This window comes from Coregonus clupeaformis, chromosome 24, assembly GCF_020615455.1.
Source record: "Coregonus clupeaformis isolate EN_2021a chromosome 24, ASM2061545v1, whole genome shotgun sequence".
In the NCBI taxonomy this organism is placed as follows: domain Eukaryota; kingdom Metazoa; phylum Chordata; class Actinopteri; order Salmoniformes; family Salmonidae; genus Coregonus; species Coregonus clupeaformis.
Window position 1 is genome coordinate 49,073,478 of NC_059215.1, and position 16,357 is coordinate 49,089,834.

At 42.3% G+C, this 16,357-nt stretch overlaps 1 protein-coding gene and 1 long non-coding RNA gene across 2 annotated transcripts in view; both read right to left on the minus strand.

Annotated features, from left to right (window-relative positions):
* Positions 1-1,922: 1,922 nt before the first annotated feature.
* On the minus strand, positions 1,923-7,186 carry LOC121537710. Its single transcript, XR_006657397.1, has 2 exons — positions 3,586-7,186; positions 1,923-3,058 (listed from the first exon to the last, which is right to left on the minus strand). It is a non-coding gene; the product is annotated as an uncharacterized LOC121537710 (long non-coding RNA).
* A 6,317-nt stretch (positions 7,187-13,503) lies between these two features.
* Positions 13,504-16,357, minus strand: part of slc16a4 (solute carrier family 16 member 4) — a 91,561-nt gene continuing 88,707 nt past the window's right edge. Inside the window, exon 10 of the mRNA XM_045206899.1 lies at positions 13,504-14,288. Within this exon, the coding sequence (XP_045062834.1) occupies positions 14,065-14,288 (224 nt within the window). The 3' untranslated portion in view covers positions 13,504-14,064. The remainder of the gene's footprint in view (positions 14,289-16,357) is intronic.

Genomic DNA, 16,357 nt, shown 5'->3' on the forward strand with positions numbered 1-16,357 from the left:
AAGTAACTGTGTTGGAGTACCACCTGCTAACAGTAAGTAACTGTGTTGGAGTACCACCTGCTAACAATAACTGTGTTGGAGTACCACCTGCTAACAATAAGTAACTGTTGGAGTATATCCTGCTAACAGTAACTGTGTTGTAGTACCACCTGCTAACAGTAACTGTGTTGGAGTACCACATGCTAACAGTACCTGTGTTGTAGTACCACCTGCTAACAGTAACTGTGTTGTAGTACCTTGTGCTAACAGTAACTGTGTTGTAGTACCACCTGTTAACAGTTACCGTGTTGTAGTACCATATGCTAACAGTCACTGTGTTGTAGTACCACCTGTTAACAGTTACCGTGTTGTAGTACCACCTGCTAACAGTAACTGTGTTGGAGTACCACCTGCTAACAGTAACTGTGTTGTAGTACCACCTGCTAACAGTAACTGTGTTGTAGTACCACCTGCTAACAGTTACTGTGTTGTAGTACCACCTGCTAACAGTAACTGTGTTGGAGTACCACCTGCTAACAGTAACTGTGTTGTAGTACCACCTGCTAACAGTAACTGTGTTGTAGTACCACCTGCTAACAGTAACTGTGTTGTAGTACCACCTGCTAACAGTAAGTATGTTGGAGTACCACCTGCTAACAGTAACTGTGTTGGAGTACCACCTGCTAACAGTAACTGTGTTGTAGTACCACCTGCTAACAGTACCTGTGTTGTAGTACCACCTGCTAACAGTAACTGTGTTGTAGTACCTCCTGCTAACAGTACCTGTGTTGTAGTACCACCTGCTAACAGTAACTGTGTTGTAGTACCACCTGCTAACAGTAACTGTGTTGTAGTACCACATGCTAACAGTAACTGTGTTATAGTACCTCCTGCTAACAGTACCTGTGTTGTAGTACCACCTGCTAACAGTAACTGTGTTGTAGTACCACATGCTAACAGTAACTGTGTTGTAGTACCACCTGCTAACTGTACCTGTGTTGTAGTACCACCTGCTAACAGTAACTGTGTTGGAGTACTCTGTGACTGAAAGGATATCCTATTATGTAATACTTTAGGTACACTTTATTTAGCCTGGCGCAATGGAACCAATGAAATAGTCCCCAAAGTTCAAACCCCACCCATCTGATACTCCAGGCAGGCTCAATCAAACTGTCCTCCAGTTGTAGTGAAATGTTATACTTGGAGATGACCACCATGGTATTATTACTCACTAGCGTCTGACTGTGTTTTTAGATCAAAAACAGATGTGACAATGGATTGCCCCAAGGCTGAGATGGTAAGTTCCGGATAAAGATACATTGTGCATAAGGCATATCAATAAGGCAGATGGAGGGTTGCTGTCAACAAAATGGCTCCTGGTGAAGACCCCAGACCATCTCCTGCCATTGTGCCCTTTTGCAAGGCGCTGCATTGTGGCTGACCTTGTGCCTCTCTGTCTGTCTGTCTGGGAGGGATCTGAATGGCAGAATATTAATTTATGTTTCTCACAAAATTAATAACAAAGTATCTATTCTGTTCTAGTCGATTCTCTGTTTGTTCCCTGTAGATTATCTCTTCTAGTGGACATACTGGACTCTGGACCATCCAAGACACTGTCAGACACCTCAGACTGTAAGTAATACCATTCATACAAGGTGTTACTCTCTCTATAATGGCATCTATACTATTACAAACTCAGTGCTGTTGAAATTAACAATCCACATTCTGTTAATCTCTTTACCTTTCGTAACATTTGAAGAGATTTAATTTGATATCTTATAAGATGATTGTGTCAATGTTACTTATCATATTGGTCTGATATACATTGTTTTGAATTGTTCGTTGACCCTTAATAAAAGTGAGATTTTGGTGCTATTTCTTTGCACGTGAGAATGATTTTCTCCAGGTGTAGAAGCAGAAAGAACCCAGAACAAACCTCACCATCCATGTCACGTGTCACTTTATTGCAGCTGATTGTAAAGTCAGTTAAAAGGCTTACAAAAATAACTACATGTTTAGACGATAACCATAGTAACTATTATGAATACGATTGGTTAAGCATGTTTTCTAGTATGTAAAATGTCAACTCGTCATCTTGTCCGACAAGAAAATATTGCAATCTGAATACAATATCAACATCAAATACATTTCTAGGTGTTACCAATATACATTTAAGCACTTGTTGACTTTTTAAGGGTTGCATTTGTTCTTGTTTTCTTCAAAACAATTGTTGGACAAAATGTATTTTTCAGGATATTGCTTAAACCACTGTTCCTTTATAATACACAACACTGGGTTCAGACAGTAAATAATATAATAACAAAATAAAGACATCTACTTTTAAAGCGTCAAAATATCATTTTTACACATGATTTAACATTAACATTCAGTGGCCCAAAATCACTTATTGGAAATCACACTGGAAGTGAACACACAACTGTGTCCCAAATGGCACCCTATTCCCTATATAGTGCACTACTTTTGACCAGAACTTATATCAAAAGTAGTGCACTATATAGGGAATAGGGTGCCGTTTGGGATGCGGCTGAGCTCTCTTGGCATCCATTTTAGGAGCGAGCAGAGCTGCTGCGTTGTGCATAACGGTTAATGGGAGAATCTGTTAAAACAATACAAAGAGCTGTGCAGGCAGGACGCTGATGAGCTTTGTGAGAGTGAGCTGAGGGGGAAGAGAGATTTGGTACTAGTTAATGATGCAGCGTTCTTTGAGTTGAAGCTTTTCAGCACCACTAGAGGGCGATAGAAAACAAAAGATAAATGTACATCACTTAATTTTGAACCAACCTGGTCAGTGTTTCTCAACCTTTTTTGGTACCAAGGACCGGGAACTGGTCAGCAGTATCTCACGGACCGGCACAAGTCCAGGGACCGGGGGGTTGAAAAATACCGAACGATGTAAATACAGTATACAGTACTTAGGAACATTTAGTGAAGAATGGGAAATCATTGTGGTAACTGTCAAACATTTTGATCTAATATTGAGCTAGCATTACTAGTATTAAACATGTTGAGCTAGTATTACTAGTATTAAACATGTTGAGCTAGTATTAAACATGTTGAGCTAGTATTAAACATGTTGAGCTAGTATTACTAGTACTAAACATGTTGAGCTAGTATTACTAGTACTAAACACGTTGAGCTAGTATTACTAGTATTAAACATGTTGAGCTAGTATTAAACATGTTGAGCTAGTATTACTAGTATTAAACATGTTGAGCTAGTATTAAACATGTTGAGCTAGTATTACTAGTACTAAACATGTTGAGCTAGTATTACTAGTACTAAACATGTTGAGCTAGTATTACTAGTACTAAACATGTTGAGCTAGTATTATTAGTACTAAACATGTTGAGCTAGTATTACTAGTATTAGACATGTTGAGCTAGTATTAAACATGTTGAGCTAGTATTACTAGTATTAAACATGTTGAGCTAGTATTAAACATGTTGAGCTAGTATTACTAGTACTAAACATGTTGAGCTAGTATTACTAGTACTAAACATGTTGAGCTAGTATTACTAAGTATTAAACACGTTGAGCTAGTATTAAACATGTTGAGCTAGTATTACTAGTACTAAACATGTTGACCTAGTATTACTAGTATTAAACATGTTGAGCTAGTATTAAACATGTTGGTGGGCTAGTATTACTAGTACTAAACATGTTGAGCTAGTATTACTAGTACTAAACATGTTGAGCTAGTATTACTAGTATTAAACATGTTGAGCTAGTATTACTAGTACTAAACATGTTGAGCTAGTATTAAACATGTTGGTGGGCTAGTATTACTAGTACTAAACATGTTGAGCTAGTATTACTAGTATTAAACATGTTGAGCTAGTATTACTAGTACTAAACATGTTGAGCTAGTATTACTAGTATTAAACATGTTGAGCTAGTATTAAACATGTTGGTGGGCTAGTATTACTAGTACTAAACATGTTGAGCTAGTATTACTAGTACTAAACATGTTGAGCTAGTATTACTAGTATTAAACATGTTGAGCTAGTATTACTAGTACTAAACATGTTGAGCTAGTATTACTAGTACTAAACATGTTGAGCTAGTATTATTAGTACTAAACATGTTGAGCTAGTATTACTAGTATTAAACATGTTGAGCTAGTATTAAACATGTTGAGCTAGTATTACTAGTATTAAACATGTTGAGCTAGTATTAAACATGTTGAGCTAGTATTACTAGTACTAAACATGTTGAGCTAGTATTACTAGTACTAAACATGTTGAGCTAGTATTACTAGTATTAAACACGTTGAGCTAGTATTAAACATGTTGAGCTAGTATTACTAGTACTAAACATGTTGACCTAGTATTACTAGTATTAAACATGTTGAGCTAGTATTAAACATGTTGGTGGGCTAGTATTACTAGTACTAAACATGTTGAGCTAGTATTACTAGTACTAAACATGTTGAGCTAGTATTACTAGTACTAAACACGTTGAGCTAGTATTACTAGTATTAAACATGTTGAGCTAGTATTAAACATGTTGAGCTAGTATTACTAGTATTAAACATGTTGAGCTAGTATTAAACATGTTGAGCTAGTATTACTAGTACTAAACATGTTGAGCTAGTATTACTAGTACTAAACATGTTGAGCTAGTATTACTAGTACTAAACATGTTGAGCTAGTATTATTAGTACTAAACATGTTGAGCTAGTATTACTAGTATTAAACATGTTGAGCTAGTATTAAACATGTTGAGCTAGTATTAGTAGTATTAAACATGTTGAGCTAGTATTAAACATGTTGAGCTAGTATTACTAGTACTAAACATGTTGAGCTAGTATTACTAGTACTAAACATGTTGAGCTAGTATTACTAGTATTAAACACGTTGAGCTAGTATTAAACATGTTGAGCTAGTATTACTAGTACTAAACATGTTGACCTAGTATTACTAGTATTAAACATGTTGAGCTAGTATTAAACATGTTGGTGGGCTAGTATTACTAGTACTAAACATGTTGAGCTAGTATTACTAGTACTAAACATGTTGAGCTAGTATTACTAGTATTAAACATGTTGAGCTAGTATTACTAGTACTAAACATGTTGAGCTAGTATTAAACATGTTGGTGGGCTAGTATTACTAGTACTAAACATGTTGAGCTAGTATTACTAGTATTAAACATGTTGAGCTAGTATTACTAGTACTAAACATGTTGAGCTAGTATTACTAGTATTAAACATGTTGAGCTAGTATTACTAGTACTAAACATGTTGAGCTAGTATTAAACATGTTGGTGGGCTAGTATTACTAGTACTAAACATGTTGAGCTAGTATTACTAGTATTAAACATGTTGAGCTAGTATTACTAGTACTAAACATGTTGAGCTAGTATTACTAGTACTAAACATGTTGAGTTAGTATTAAACATGTTGGTGGGCTAGTATTACTAGTACTAAACATGTTGAGCTAGTATTACTAGTATTAAACATGTTGAGCTAGTATTACTAGTACTAAACATGTTGAGCTAGTATTACTAGTACTAAACATGTTGAGCTAGTATTAAACATGTTGGTGGGCTAGTATTACTAGTACTAAACATGTTGAGCTAGTATTACTAGTATTAAACATGTTGAGCTAGTATTACTAGTACTAAACATGTTGAGCTAGTATTACACATGTTGAGCTAGTATTACTAGTACTAAACATGTTGAGCTAGTATTACTAGTATTAAACATGTTGAGCTAGTATTACTAGTACTAAACATGTTGAGCTAGTATTAAACATGTTGGTGGGCTAGTATTACTAGTACTAAACATGTTGAGCTAGTATTACTAGTATTAAACATGTTGAGCTAGTATTACTAGTACTAAACATGTTGAGCTAGTATTACTAGTACTAAACATGTTGAGTTAGTATTAAACATGTTGGTGGGCTAGTATTACTAGTACTAAACATGTTGAGCTAGTATTACTAGTATTAAACATGTTGAGCTAGTATTACTAGTACTAAACATGTTGAGCTAGTATTACTAGTACTAAACATGTTGAGCTAGTATTAAACATGTTGGTGGGCTAGTATTACTAGTACTAAACATGTTGAGCTAGTATTACTAGTATTAAACATGTTGAGCTAGTATTACTAGTACTAAACATGTTGAGCTAGTATTACTAGTATTAAACATGTTGAGCTAGTATTACTAGTACTAAACATGTTGAGCTAGTATTAAACATGTTGGTGGGCTAGTATTACTAGTACTAAACATGTTGAGCTAGTATTACTAGTATTAAACATGTTGAGCTAGTATTACTAGTAGTAAACATGTTGAGCTAGTATTACTAGTATTAAACATGTTGAGCTAGTATTACTAGTACTAAACATGTTGAGCTAGTATTACTAGTACTAAACATGTTGAGCTAGTATTACTAGTACTAAACATGTTGAGCTAGTATTACTAGTACTAAACATGTTGAGCTAGTATTACTAGTATTAAACATGTTGAGCTAGTATTACTAGTACTAAACATGTTGAGCTAGTATTGAGCTAGCTAGTACTGCATTACTACGTTTGAACCTAGTGTTTCTGAGAGAGTTTGAGGTGTAGATTATGGATGTGTCTTTGGCTCACAGTATCCAGGAGGGTTAGTAAAGATACCGTTATTGATAATAAAGACAAATAGCGGTGATAAACAATGTACCAATAGACTGACAAAACATTGAAAAAAAATTAAGATTTAAACGACTGATAGACTAGACTCCCATATATAATAGCGTTATACATTGCATTGTCATTCTGTCTGCCTAGAGTTGTGCCACTGACGTAGCTCTACAACAGCATTTCATTTCCTCATTCTGCCAGTTCCACTAAATATATGGGGTAGTAACATCTAAAAGAAGATATATTATCTGGGCTATAATAAGTCAATAACAGCCTGAGTGCAAATCTGTTTTTTGTTCTCTATTGCCAACTCCTTGTCGCTCGATCGTTGGCAATACAGCACAAACAGACCGGCACTCAGGCTAAGCAAAATATATTATCTGTGAAGGCACTTGGTCAGTAGTTTACACAGTAAAACAGCACCAACCCAATGTACCCTGCTGTCCACCGTGTACACACACAAAGTAAAGCCAGGTATTTCATCCAATTTCATCTACTTTTCTAGCTACAGCACCAGTCAAAAGTTTGGACACTACCTACTCATTCAAGGGTTTTTCTTTATTTTTTTTACTATTTTCTACAACGTAGAATAATAGTGAAGACATCAAAACTATGAAATAACACATATGGAATCATGTAGTAAACCAAAAAAAGTGTTAAACAAATCAAAATATATTTTAAACATTTGAGATTCTTCAAATAGCCACCCTTTTGCCTTGACAGCTTTGCACGCTATTGAACGACACATCTTTGTGAAAATTGTAAAAATAAAGAAAAACCCTGCAATGAGTAGGTGTGTCCAAACTTTTGACTGATACCGTTCATATTATGTAGCTTGGTCCTTGCCAACTTCTACGGTGTGGTTTTCACGCGGCACGCCAAACAGGCAAAACAGCACAAACCAATCTGGGACCAGGCTAACCTAAATTAGGGTCTGTGTACAAAGTCATCTCCCCTCAGTTGTATACCGTACATACTGAAATCCCACTGAACAAAAACTGGTTGAATCAACGTTGTTTCCACATCATTTCAACCCAAAAAATATAGGTGATCAACGTGGAAAACTGATTGGATTTGCAAAAAGTCATCAATGTAAGGGCATTTCTTATCTTTTAACCTAAATCCAATTACATGGTGAAATGTTTTGTTGATTTCACGTTGAATTCACGTTAGTTGACAACTCAACCAAATGTAAATCAAAACTAGACGTTGAACTGACGTCTGTGCCCAGTGGGATAGGCCTCTCATGATTACACTAACCGTGAACTATTTTAACTAACTCCAATCCAGTTGAATGGCAATACGATACCTTAAGATGTTGAATATGTGTGGTAGGCCTATTGGAAAAACACTACTGTACCACAATACTGTTGTTTGAGCACCTGTGAATCAGAGATGCTATTGCTAACCCAAATCTTGGGTTGCTGACTCGAAAACAGCTTCACAGTACCTATGAGTGGATTTTTCTACCAGTCCATTAAAGCAGTATATTGCATGTTGCAGCAGTTCGGTGCTATTATACAATACAGTGGGGAAAAAAAGTATTTAGTCAGCCACCAATTGTGCAAGTTCTCCCACTTAAAAAGATGAGAGAGGCCTGTAATTTTCATCATAGGTACACATCAACTATGACAGACAAATTGAGAAAAAAAATTCCAGAAAATCACATTGTAGGATTTTTAATGAATTTATTTGCAAATTATGGTGGAAAATAAGTATTTGGTCACCTACAAACAAGCAAGATTTCTGGCTCTCACAGACCTGTAACTTCTTCTTTAAGAGGCTCCTCTGTCCTCCACTCGTTACCTGTATTAATGGCACCTGTTTGAACTTGTTATCAGTATAAAAGACACCTGTCCACAACCTCAAACAGTCACACGCCAAACTCCACTATGGCCAAGACCAAAGAGCTGTCAAAGGACACCAGAAACAAAATTGTAGACCTGCACCAGGCTGGGAAGACTGAATCTGCAATAGGTAAGCAGCTTGGTTTGAAGAAATCAACTGTGGGAGCAATTATTAGGAAATGGAAGACATACAAGACCACTGATAATCTCCCTCGATCTGGGGCTCCACGCAAGATCTCACCCCGTGGGGTCAAAATGATCACAAGAATGGTGAGCAAAAATCCCAGAACCACACGGGGGACTAGTGAATGACCTGCAGAGAGCTGGGACCAAAGTAACAAAGCCTACCATCAGTAACACACTACGCCACCAGGGACTCAAATCCTGCAGTGCAAGACATGTCCCCCTGCTTAAGCCAGTACATGTCCAGACCCGTCTGAAGTTTGCTAGAGTGCATTTGGATGATCCAGAAGAGGATTGGGAGAATGTCATATGGTCAGATGAAAACAAAATAGAACTTTTTGGTAAAAACTCAACTCGTCGTGTTTGGAGGACAAAGAATGCTGAGTTGCATCCAAAGAACACCATACCTACTGTGAAGCATGGGGGTGGAAATATCAAGCTTTGGGGCTGTTTTTCTGCAAAGGGACCAGGACGACTGATCCGTGTAAAGGAAAGAATGAATGGGGCCATGTATCGTGAGATTTTGAGTGAAAACCTCCTTCCATCAGCAAGGGCATTGAAGATGAAACGTGGCTGGGTCTTTCAGCATGACAATGATCCCAAACACACCGCCCGGGCAACGAAGGAGTGGCTTCGTAAGAAGCATTTCAAGGTCCTGGAGTGGCCTAGCCAGTCTCCAGATCTCAACCCCATAGAAAATATTTCGAGGGAGTTGAAAGTCCGTGTTGCCCAGCGACAGCCCCAAAACATCACTGCTCTAGAGGAGATCTGCATGGTGGAATGGGCCAAAATACCAACAACAGTGTGTGAAAACCTTGTGAAGACTTACAGAAAACGTTTGACCTGTGTCATTGCCAACAAAGGGTATATAACAAAGTATTGAGAAACTTTTGTTATTGACCAAATACTTATTTTCCACCATAATTTGCAAAAAAATTCATTAAAAATCCTACAATGTGATTTTCTGGATTTTCTTTTCTCATTTTGTCTGTCATAGTTGACGTGTACCTATGATGAAAATTACAGGCCTCTCTCATCTTTTTGAGTGGGAGAACATGCACAATTGGTGGCTGACTAAATACTTTTTCCCCCCACTGTATATGGGTCTAATTGATTGACTGCAACCACTGGTAATATTACGTGAACATACAGGTAACTGACAAAATAAAGGAAACCCCAACATAAAGTGTCTTAGTAGGGCGTTGGGCCACCACGAGCCGGAACAGCTTCAATGCACCTTGGCATAGATTCTACAAGTGTCTGGAACTCTATTGGAGGGATACGACACCATTCTTCCACGAGAAATTCTATTATTTTGTGTTTTGTTGATGGCCGCTCCAGAATCTCCCATAAGTGTTCAATTGGGTTGAGGTCTGGTGACTGAGATGGCCATGGCATATGGTTTACATCGTTTTCATGCTCATCAAACCATTCAGTGACCACTCGTGCCCTGTGGATGGGGGCCTTGTCATCCTATGGGGGCATAGCCATGGTATGCAAAATAATGGCCTGCCCAACATTTTTATACATGACCCTAAGCATGATGGGATGTTAACTGCTTATTTAACTCAGGAACCACACCTGTGCGGAAGCACCTGCTTTCAATATACTTTGTATCCCTCATTTACTCAAGTGTTTCCTTTATTTTGGCAGTTACGTGTCGTTCATTAAGACATGTCGTTCACGGACTCACAGCATGGTACAATAGAAATATGACTTTCATTAGTGGGATTGGTTCAGAGGTTTGGAACTGAAGAAGTTCTGGGTGGGATCACATATATACCACACATATGGTATATACACTGAGTGGACAAAACATTAGGAACACCTTCCTAATACTGAGTTGCACCCCCTTTTGCCCTCAGAACAGCCTCAATTCGTCGGGGCATGGACTCTACAAGGTGTCAAAAGCGTTCAACAGGGATGCTGGCCCATGTTGACTCCAATGATTCCCACAGTTGTGTCAAGTTGACTGGATGTCCTTTGGGTGGTGGACCATTCTTAATACCAGTAGAGGCTGCTGAGGGGAGGACAGCTCATAATAATGGCTGGAACGGAGCAAATGGAATGGCATCAAACCATGTGTTTGATACCATTACACTGATTTCACTCCAGCCATTACCACGAGCCCGTCCTCCCCATTACCACGAGCCCGTCCTCCCCATTACCACGAGCCCGTCCTCCCCATTACCACGAGCCCGTCCTCCAGCCATTACCACGAGCCCGTCCTCCCCATTACCACGAGCCCGTCCTCCCCATTACCGCGAGCCCGTCCTCCCCATTACCGCGAGCCCGTCCTCCCCATTACCGCGAGCCCGTCCTCCCCATTACCGCTGAGCCCGTCCTCCCCATTACCGCGAGCCCGTCCTCCCCATTACCGCGAGCCCGTCCTCCCCATTACCGCGAGCCCGTCCTCCCCATTACCGCGAGCCCGTCCTCCCCATTACCGCGAGCCCGTCCTCCCCATTACCGCGAGCCCGTCCTCCCCCATTACCGCGAGCCCGTCCTCCCCCATTACCGCGAGCCCGTCCTCCCCATTACCGCGAGCCCGTCCTCCCCATTACCGCGAGCCCGTCCTCCCCCATTACCGCGAGCCCGTCCTCCCCATTACCGCGAGCCCGTCCTCCCCATTACCGCGAGCCCGTCCTCCCCATTACCAGCGAGCCCGTCCTCCCCATTACACGCGAGCCCGTCCTCCCCCCATTACCGCGAGCCCGTCCTCCCCCATTACCGCGAGCCCGTCCTCCCCATTACCGCGAGCCCGTCCTCCCCCATTACCGCGAGCCCGTCCTCCCCATTACCGCGAGCCCGTCCTCCCCATTACCGCGAGCCCGTCCTCCCCATTACCGCGAGCCCGTCCTCCCCATTACCGCGAGCCCGTCCTCCCCCATTACCGCGAGCCCGTCCTCCCCATTACCGCGAGCCCGTCCTCCCCATTACCGCGAGCCCGTCCTCCCCATTACCGCGAGCCCGTCCTCCCCATTACCGCGAGCCCGTCCTCCCCATTACCGCGAGCCCGTCCTCCCCCATTACCGCGAGCCCGTCCTCCCCATTACCGCGAGCCCGTCCTCCCCATTACCGCGAGCCCGTCCTCCCCATTACCGCGAGCCCGTCCTCCCCCATTACCGCGAGCCCGTCCTCCCCATTACCGCGAGCCCGTCCTCCCCATTACCGCGAGCCCGTCCTCCCCATTACCGCGAGCCCGTCCTCCCCATTACCGCGAGCCCGTCCTCCCCATTACCGCGAGCCCGTCCTCCCCATTACCGCGAGCCCGTCCTCCCCATTACCCGCGAGCCCGTCCTCCCCATTACACGCGAGCCCGTCCTCCCCATTACCGCGAGCCCGTCCTCCCCATTACCGCGAGCCCGTCCTCCCCATTACCGCGAGCCCGTCCTCCCCATTACCGCGAGCCCGTCCTCCCCATTACCGCGAGCCCGTCCTCCCCATTACCGCGAGCCCGTTCTCCCCATTACCGCGAGCCCGTCCTCCCCATTACCGCGAGCCCGTCCTCCCCATTACCACGAGCCCGTCCTCCCCATTACCACGAGCCCGTCCTCCCCATTACCACGAGCCCGTCCTCCCCATTACCACGAGCCCGTCCTCCCCATTACCACGAGCCCGTCCTCCCCAATTAAGGTGCATACCAACCTCCTGTGCTTGATACACAGGGGAAACTGTTGAGCGTGAAAAACCCAGCAGCGTTGTAGTTCTTGACACAAACCGGTGCGCCTGGCACCTACTACCATACCCCGTTCAAAGCCACTTCAATCTTTTGTCTTGCCCATTCACCCTCTGAATGGCACACATACACAATCCATATCTCAATTGTCTCAAGGCTTAAAAAACCTTCATTAACCTGTCTCCTCCCCTTCATCTACACTGATTGAAGTGGATTTAACAATTGACATCAATAAGGGATCATAGCTTTCACCTGGATTCACCTGGTCAGTCTATGTCATGGAAAGAGCAGGTGTTCCTAATGTTCTGTACACTCAGTGTAATCTACAGTATATGGTCTATAATCTGTATGGTATATAACCTATACCAAAAAACAAACAACAATCTCAAAATGCCACAAAATGCATGTTTCTGTGTACAGGTATAAATGTAGAGATATACCAAGACATCTGTTGAACAGGACTGCGTGCCAATTGACACTCTATATTCCCTATATAGTGCACTACTTTTAACCAGAGCCCTATGGGAGCCCTATGGGCTCTGGTCAAAAGTAGTGCACTATATAGGGTTAAGGGTGCCATTTGGGACGCAAACCGAGACTCATTCATGGGTGTACTTCATATTCATGGTGTACTGTTTGTAACACAGGGGTGTCGTGTTTCTGATGAATATGGATGTGATTGTAGAGACTATGGTGGTTGTGTTGTGTCAGGTTGTTGCATTGTTCAATTCCTCCTGACACCGAAAGAAAAGTGTTCCTGCCACATTAGTCGACACTACAATGAGATTTGTGTAGCAGGCGTCCGGCGATGCCATGAGACCATGAAGGATAACATATACGGCCTAGCAGAATACGTGTAAATTTGGTTTATATTCAAAGTTACAAAACAGGAGTATCTGTTTGCTGCTTCTCTTTATGGACTGAATGAAAAGTCTTCATTATATCCACAACCATTATTAGGCTATTCATATAGCTGTGGTCATCATCTCCTCAGTCAGTCAGTCTGTCTGTCAGCCAGCCATCCAGCCAGCCAGTCTGTCAGTCAGTCAGCCAGTCTGTCAATCAGCCATCCAGCCAGTCAGCCAGCCAGCCAGCCAGCCAGCCAGTCTGTCAGCCAGTCAGACAGCCAGCCATCCAGCCAGCCAGTCAGCCAGCCAGCCAGCCAGCCAGTCATCCAGTCAGTTAGTCAGTCAGTTGGGTATTCCTTGGCTTTCTCCAAAGCAGCACGGTCATTTCAGTCCACCCAAAAGCTGGGTAACTTAGGTCCAACTGGCACAGTCGGCACATGTAGGTCCATGCTTGTTTTAAGGAGAGCGAGAGAGAGAGAGAGAGAGGGGGGGCAGCCAACTCTGCCCTCCTTCCCTCTACACGGTTCTGTGTGGCTCATTAAGAGCAATGGCTCTAGCAAGGTCGCGGGTTCGATTCCCGCTGGGATCCCAAATACTAAAAATGTCTGTACTCACTGTACTGTAAGTCACTTTGGATAATTGTCAAGCGTCTAGCATATATTGAGAACAGGAAGCCAACCCTGCCCTACCTCCGTCAAGATAGCCTTGATTCCAGGCTTGATGAAGTAGACTTGGGGAGTATGATAATGTCCCAGCTAGATCAAAACGTTCTAAGGCCCGTAGTGATTGTTAGGGCATGGTGATTGCCCTATGGTTATTTTGCATACAATATTCTCAGAACTTCCAAGGAACCAAATGTGAAAGCTGGGGTGAAACCACCATCTAAACAATGCCGTTGTTCTTCAGGACAGGAAGCTGTGGTTCGGGGCAGAAGCAGCCGTTGGTTTTCCAGCTGGTGTCTGCATTCCGGGCCTCACGTCTCTTCTTCCTGCTCTGCCACCTCCTTGCCACGGGCTCCAGGAAGAGAGAGACAGAGGAGAGCAGGTAACACCCTCCCGCCAGGTAGAAGGAGCAGTCGTAGGTCTGGGTGTAGTCATACAGGAAACCTGGACGATGGAAGACAAAGGAACCGCAAAGGGAAGACGTCATTCAATGCTAAAAAGAGAGAAACGGACATCCCCCCTGACACCACAAATGACAGAAGACACCACCACAAAGGGAGGAGACCATTAATAACGTCATTCAAACTGAAAGAAACGGACATCCCCGACACCACACATTATAATGACAGGAGACACCACTGCAAAGGTGAGGAGACCGTTAGTAACGCCATTCAGGCTAATAACGTCACTTGTTGCCTCAATGAGAGAAGCAATGGGATACATACTGTAGATATAGAATTACTTGACATTTTAGAATCCATTTTTGTGAACAGACAGAAACCGTTAATAACGACACACCACGGAGAGAAACGGACATCCCCCCCCCCCGGACACCACACGTTATATAATGACAAAAGACACCACAGCAAAGGGAGACCGGTAGTAACATCAACGGACTTCTCACTCACGATGTCATAGTTAACTGTACTCATAACGTCAATCATCATAACATTGGGGGTGGAAAGCTAACACACAGCCTGTATATAGCTAGCTGGTTGTGGGGGAGGTGGGATTGTGTGTGTGTGTATGTGTGTATGTGTGTGTCGGGGTCATGGTGGACTGCGGTGAGTTAAGTTCATCCTGCAGGACTAGCAGCATGGACGGTAAACATAGCAGCACGCTATTTCCTGACCCCAAACTGTGTAAGGGGTCACCAATAGTCACGTTTTGACCCTGGAATGTAGATCCCCTCTCAGCTCTCAGGACGGCCTGACCAATTGGGAGACCCTCCCAACCCCTCCCAAAAACCAACCCCCTCTCTGTGTCAATAAGTTCAAGGGTACCTCTTCTACGGATTGAAGTCAAAAGTCACCAGTAAGGGGAATGTAGCGTTATTTTTCCTGGAAACAGGCTTACATCAGTGTTCGTAGACCACATTTCCAAGATGGGAAAGTGTTTACAAGATGTTTTAGTTTGCCATTTATATCTAGTAGACACCTGGATATAGCTAGGTCTCTGCAGAGTTAAATTAGGACTGGTTTATACTAGTTTAGGTGATGAAATACCAGTTTATCAATGTAGATCCAGACTCTCCTACCGCTCTCTAACCACCCTCTCTATGTCATTGAGTTCAAGGGGTTGAAGTTTTGACAGATGGGGGTCAACAGTCACCAGTAAGGGGAACACAGCGTTATTTTTCCTGGAAATAGGCTTACATCTGTTCGTAGACCACAGTTCCAAGATGTGAAGGTGTTTACAAGATGTGAAGGTTTTTACAAGATGTGAAGGTGTTTACAAGATGTGATGGTGTTTACCATATACTGTATATCTAGTAGACGAGAGGTATTGTAAAAATAAAACTGGATATAGCTAGGTAGGTATTTAGATTAGATCAAATTTAAATGAGTTTATACTAGTTTATGCTACACTGAAAAAAAATATAAACGCAACATGCAACAACTTCAAAGATTTTACTGAGTTACAGTTCATATAAGGAAATCAGTCAATTGAAATAAATAAATTAGGCCCTAATCTATGGATTTCACATGACTGGGAATACAGATATGCATATGTTGGTCACAGATACCTTAAAAATAAAGGTAGGGGTGTGGATCAGAAAACCAGTCTATCTGGGGTGACCACAATTTGCCTCATGCAGCGTGACACATCTCCTTCGCATAGAGTTGATCAGGCTGTTGATTGTGGCCTGTGGAATGTTGTCCCACTCCTCTTCAATGGCTGATCAAAGTTACTGGATATTGGCGAGAACTGGAACACGTTGTCCAACACGTCGATCCAGAGCATCCCAAACATGCTCAATGGGTGAAATGTCTGGTGAGTACACAGGCCATGGAAGAACTGGGACATTTTCAGCTTCCAGGAATTGTGTACAGTTCCTTGCGACATGGGGCCGTGTATTATCATGCTGAGACATGAGGTGATGCGGCAGATAAATGGCAGGACAATGGGCCTCAGGATTTCATCATGGTATCTTTGTGTATTCATATTGCCATCGATAAAATGCAATTGTATTCATTGTCCGTAGCTTATGCCTGCCCATACCATAAATCCAC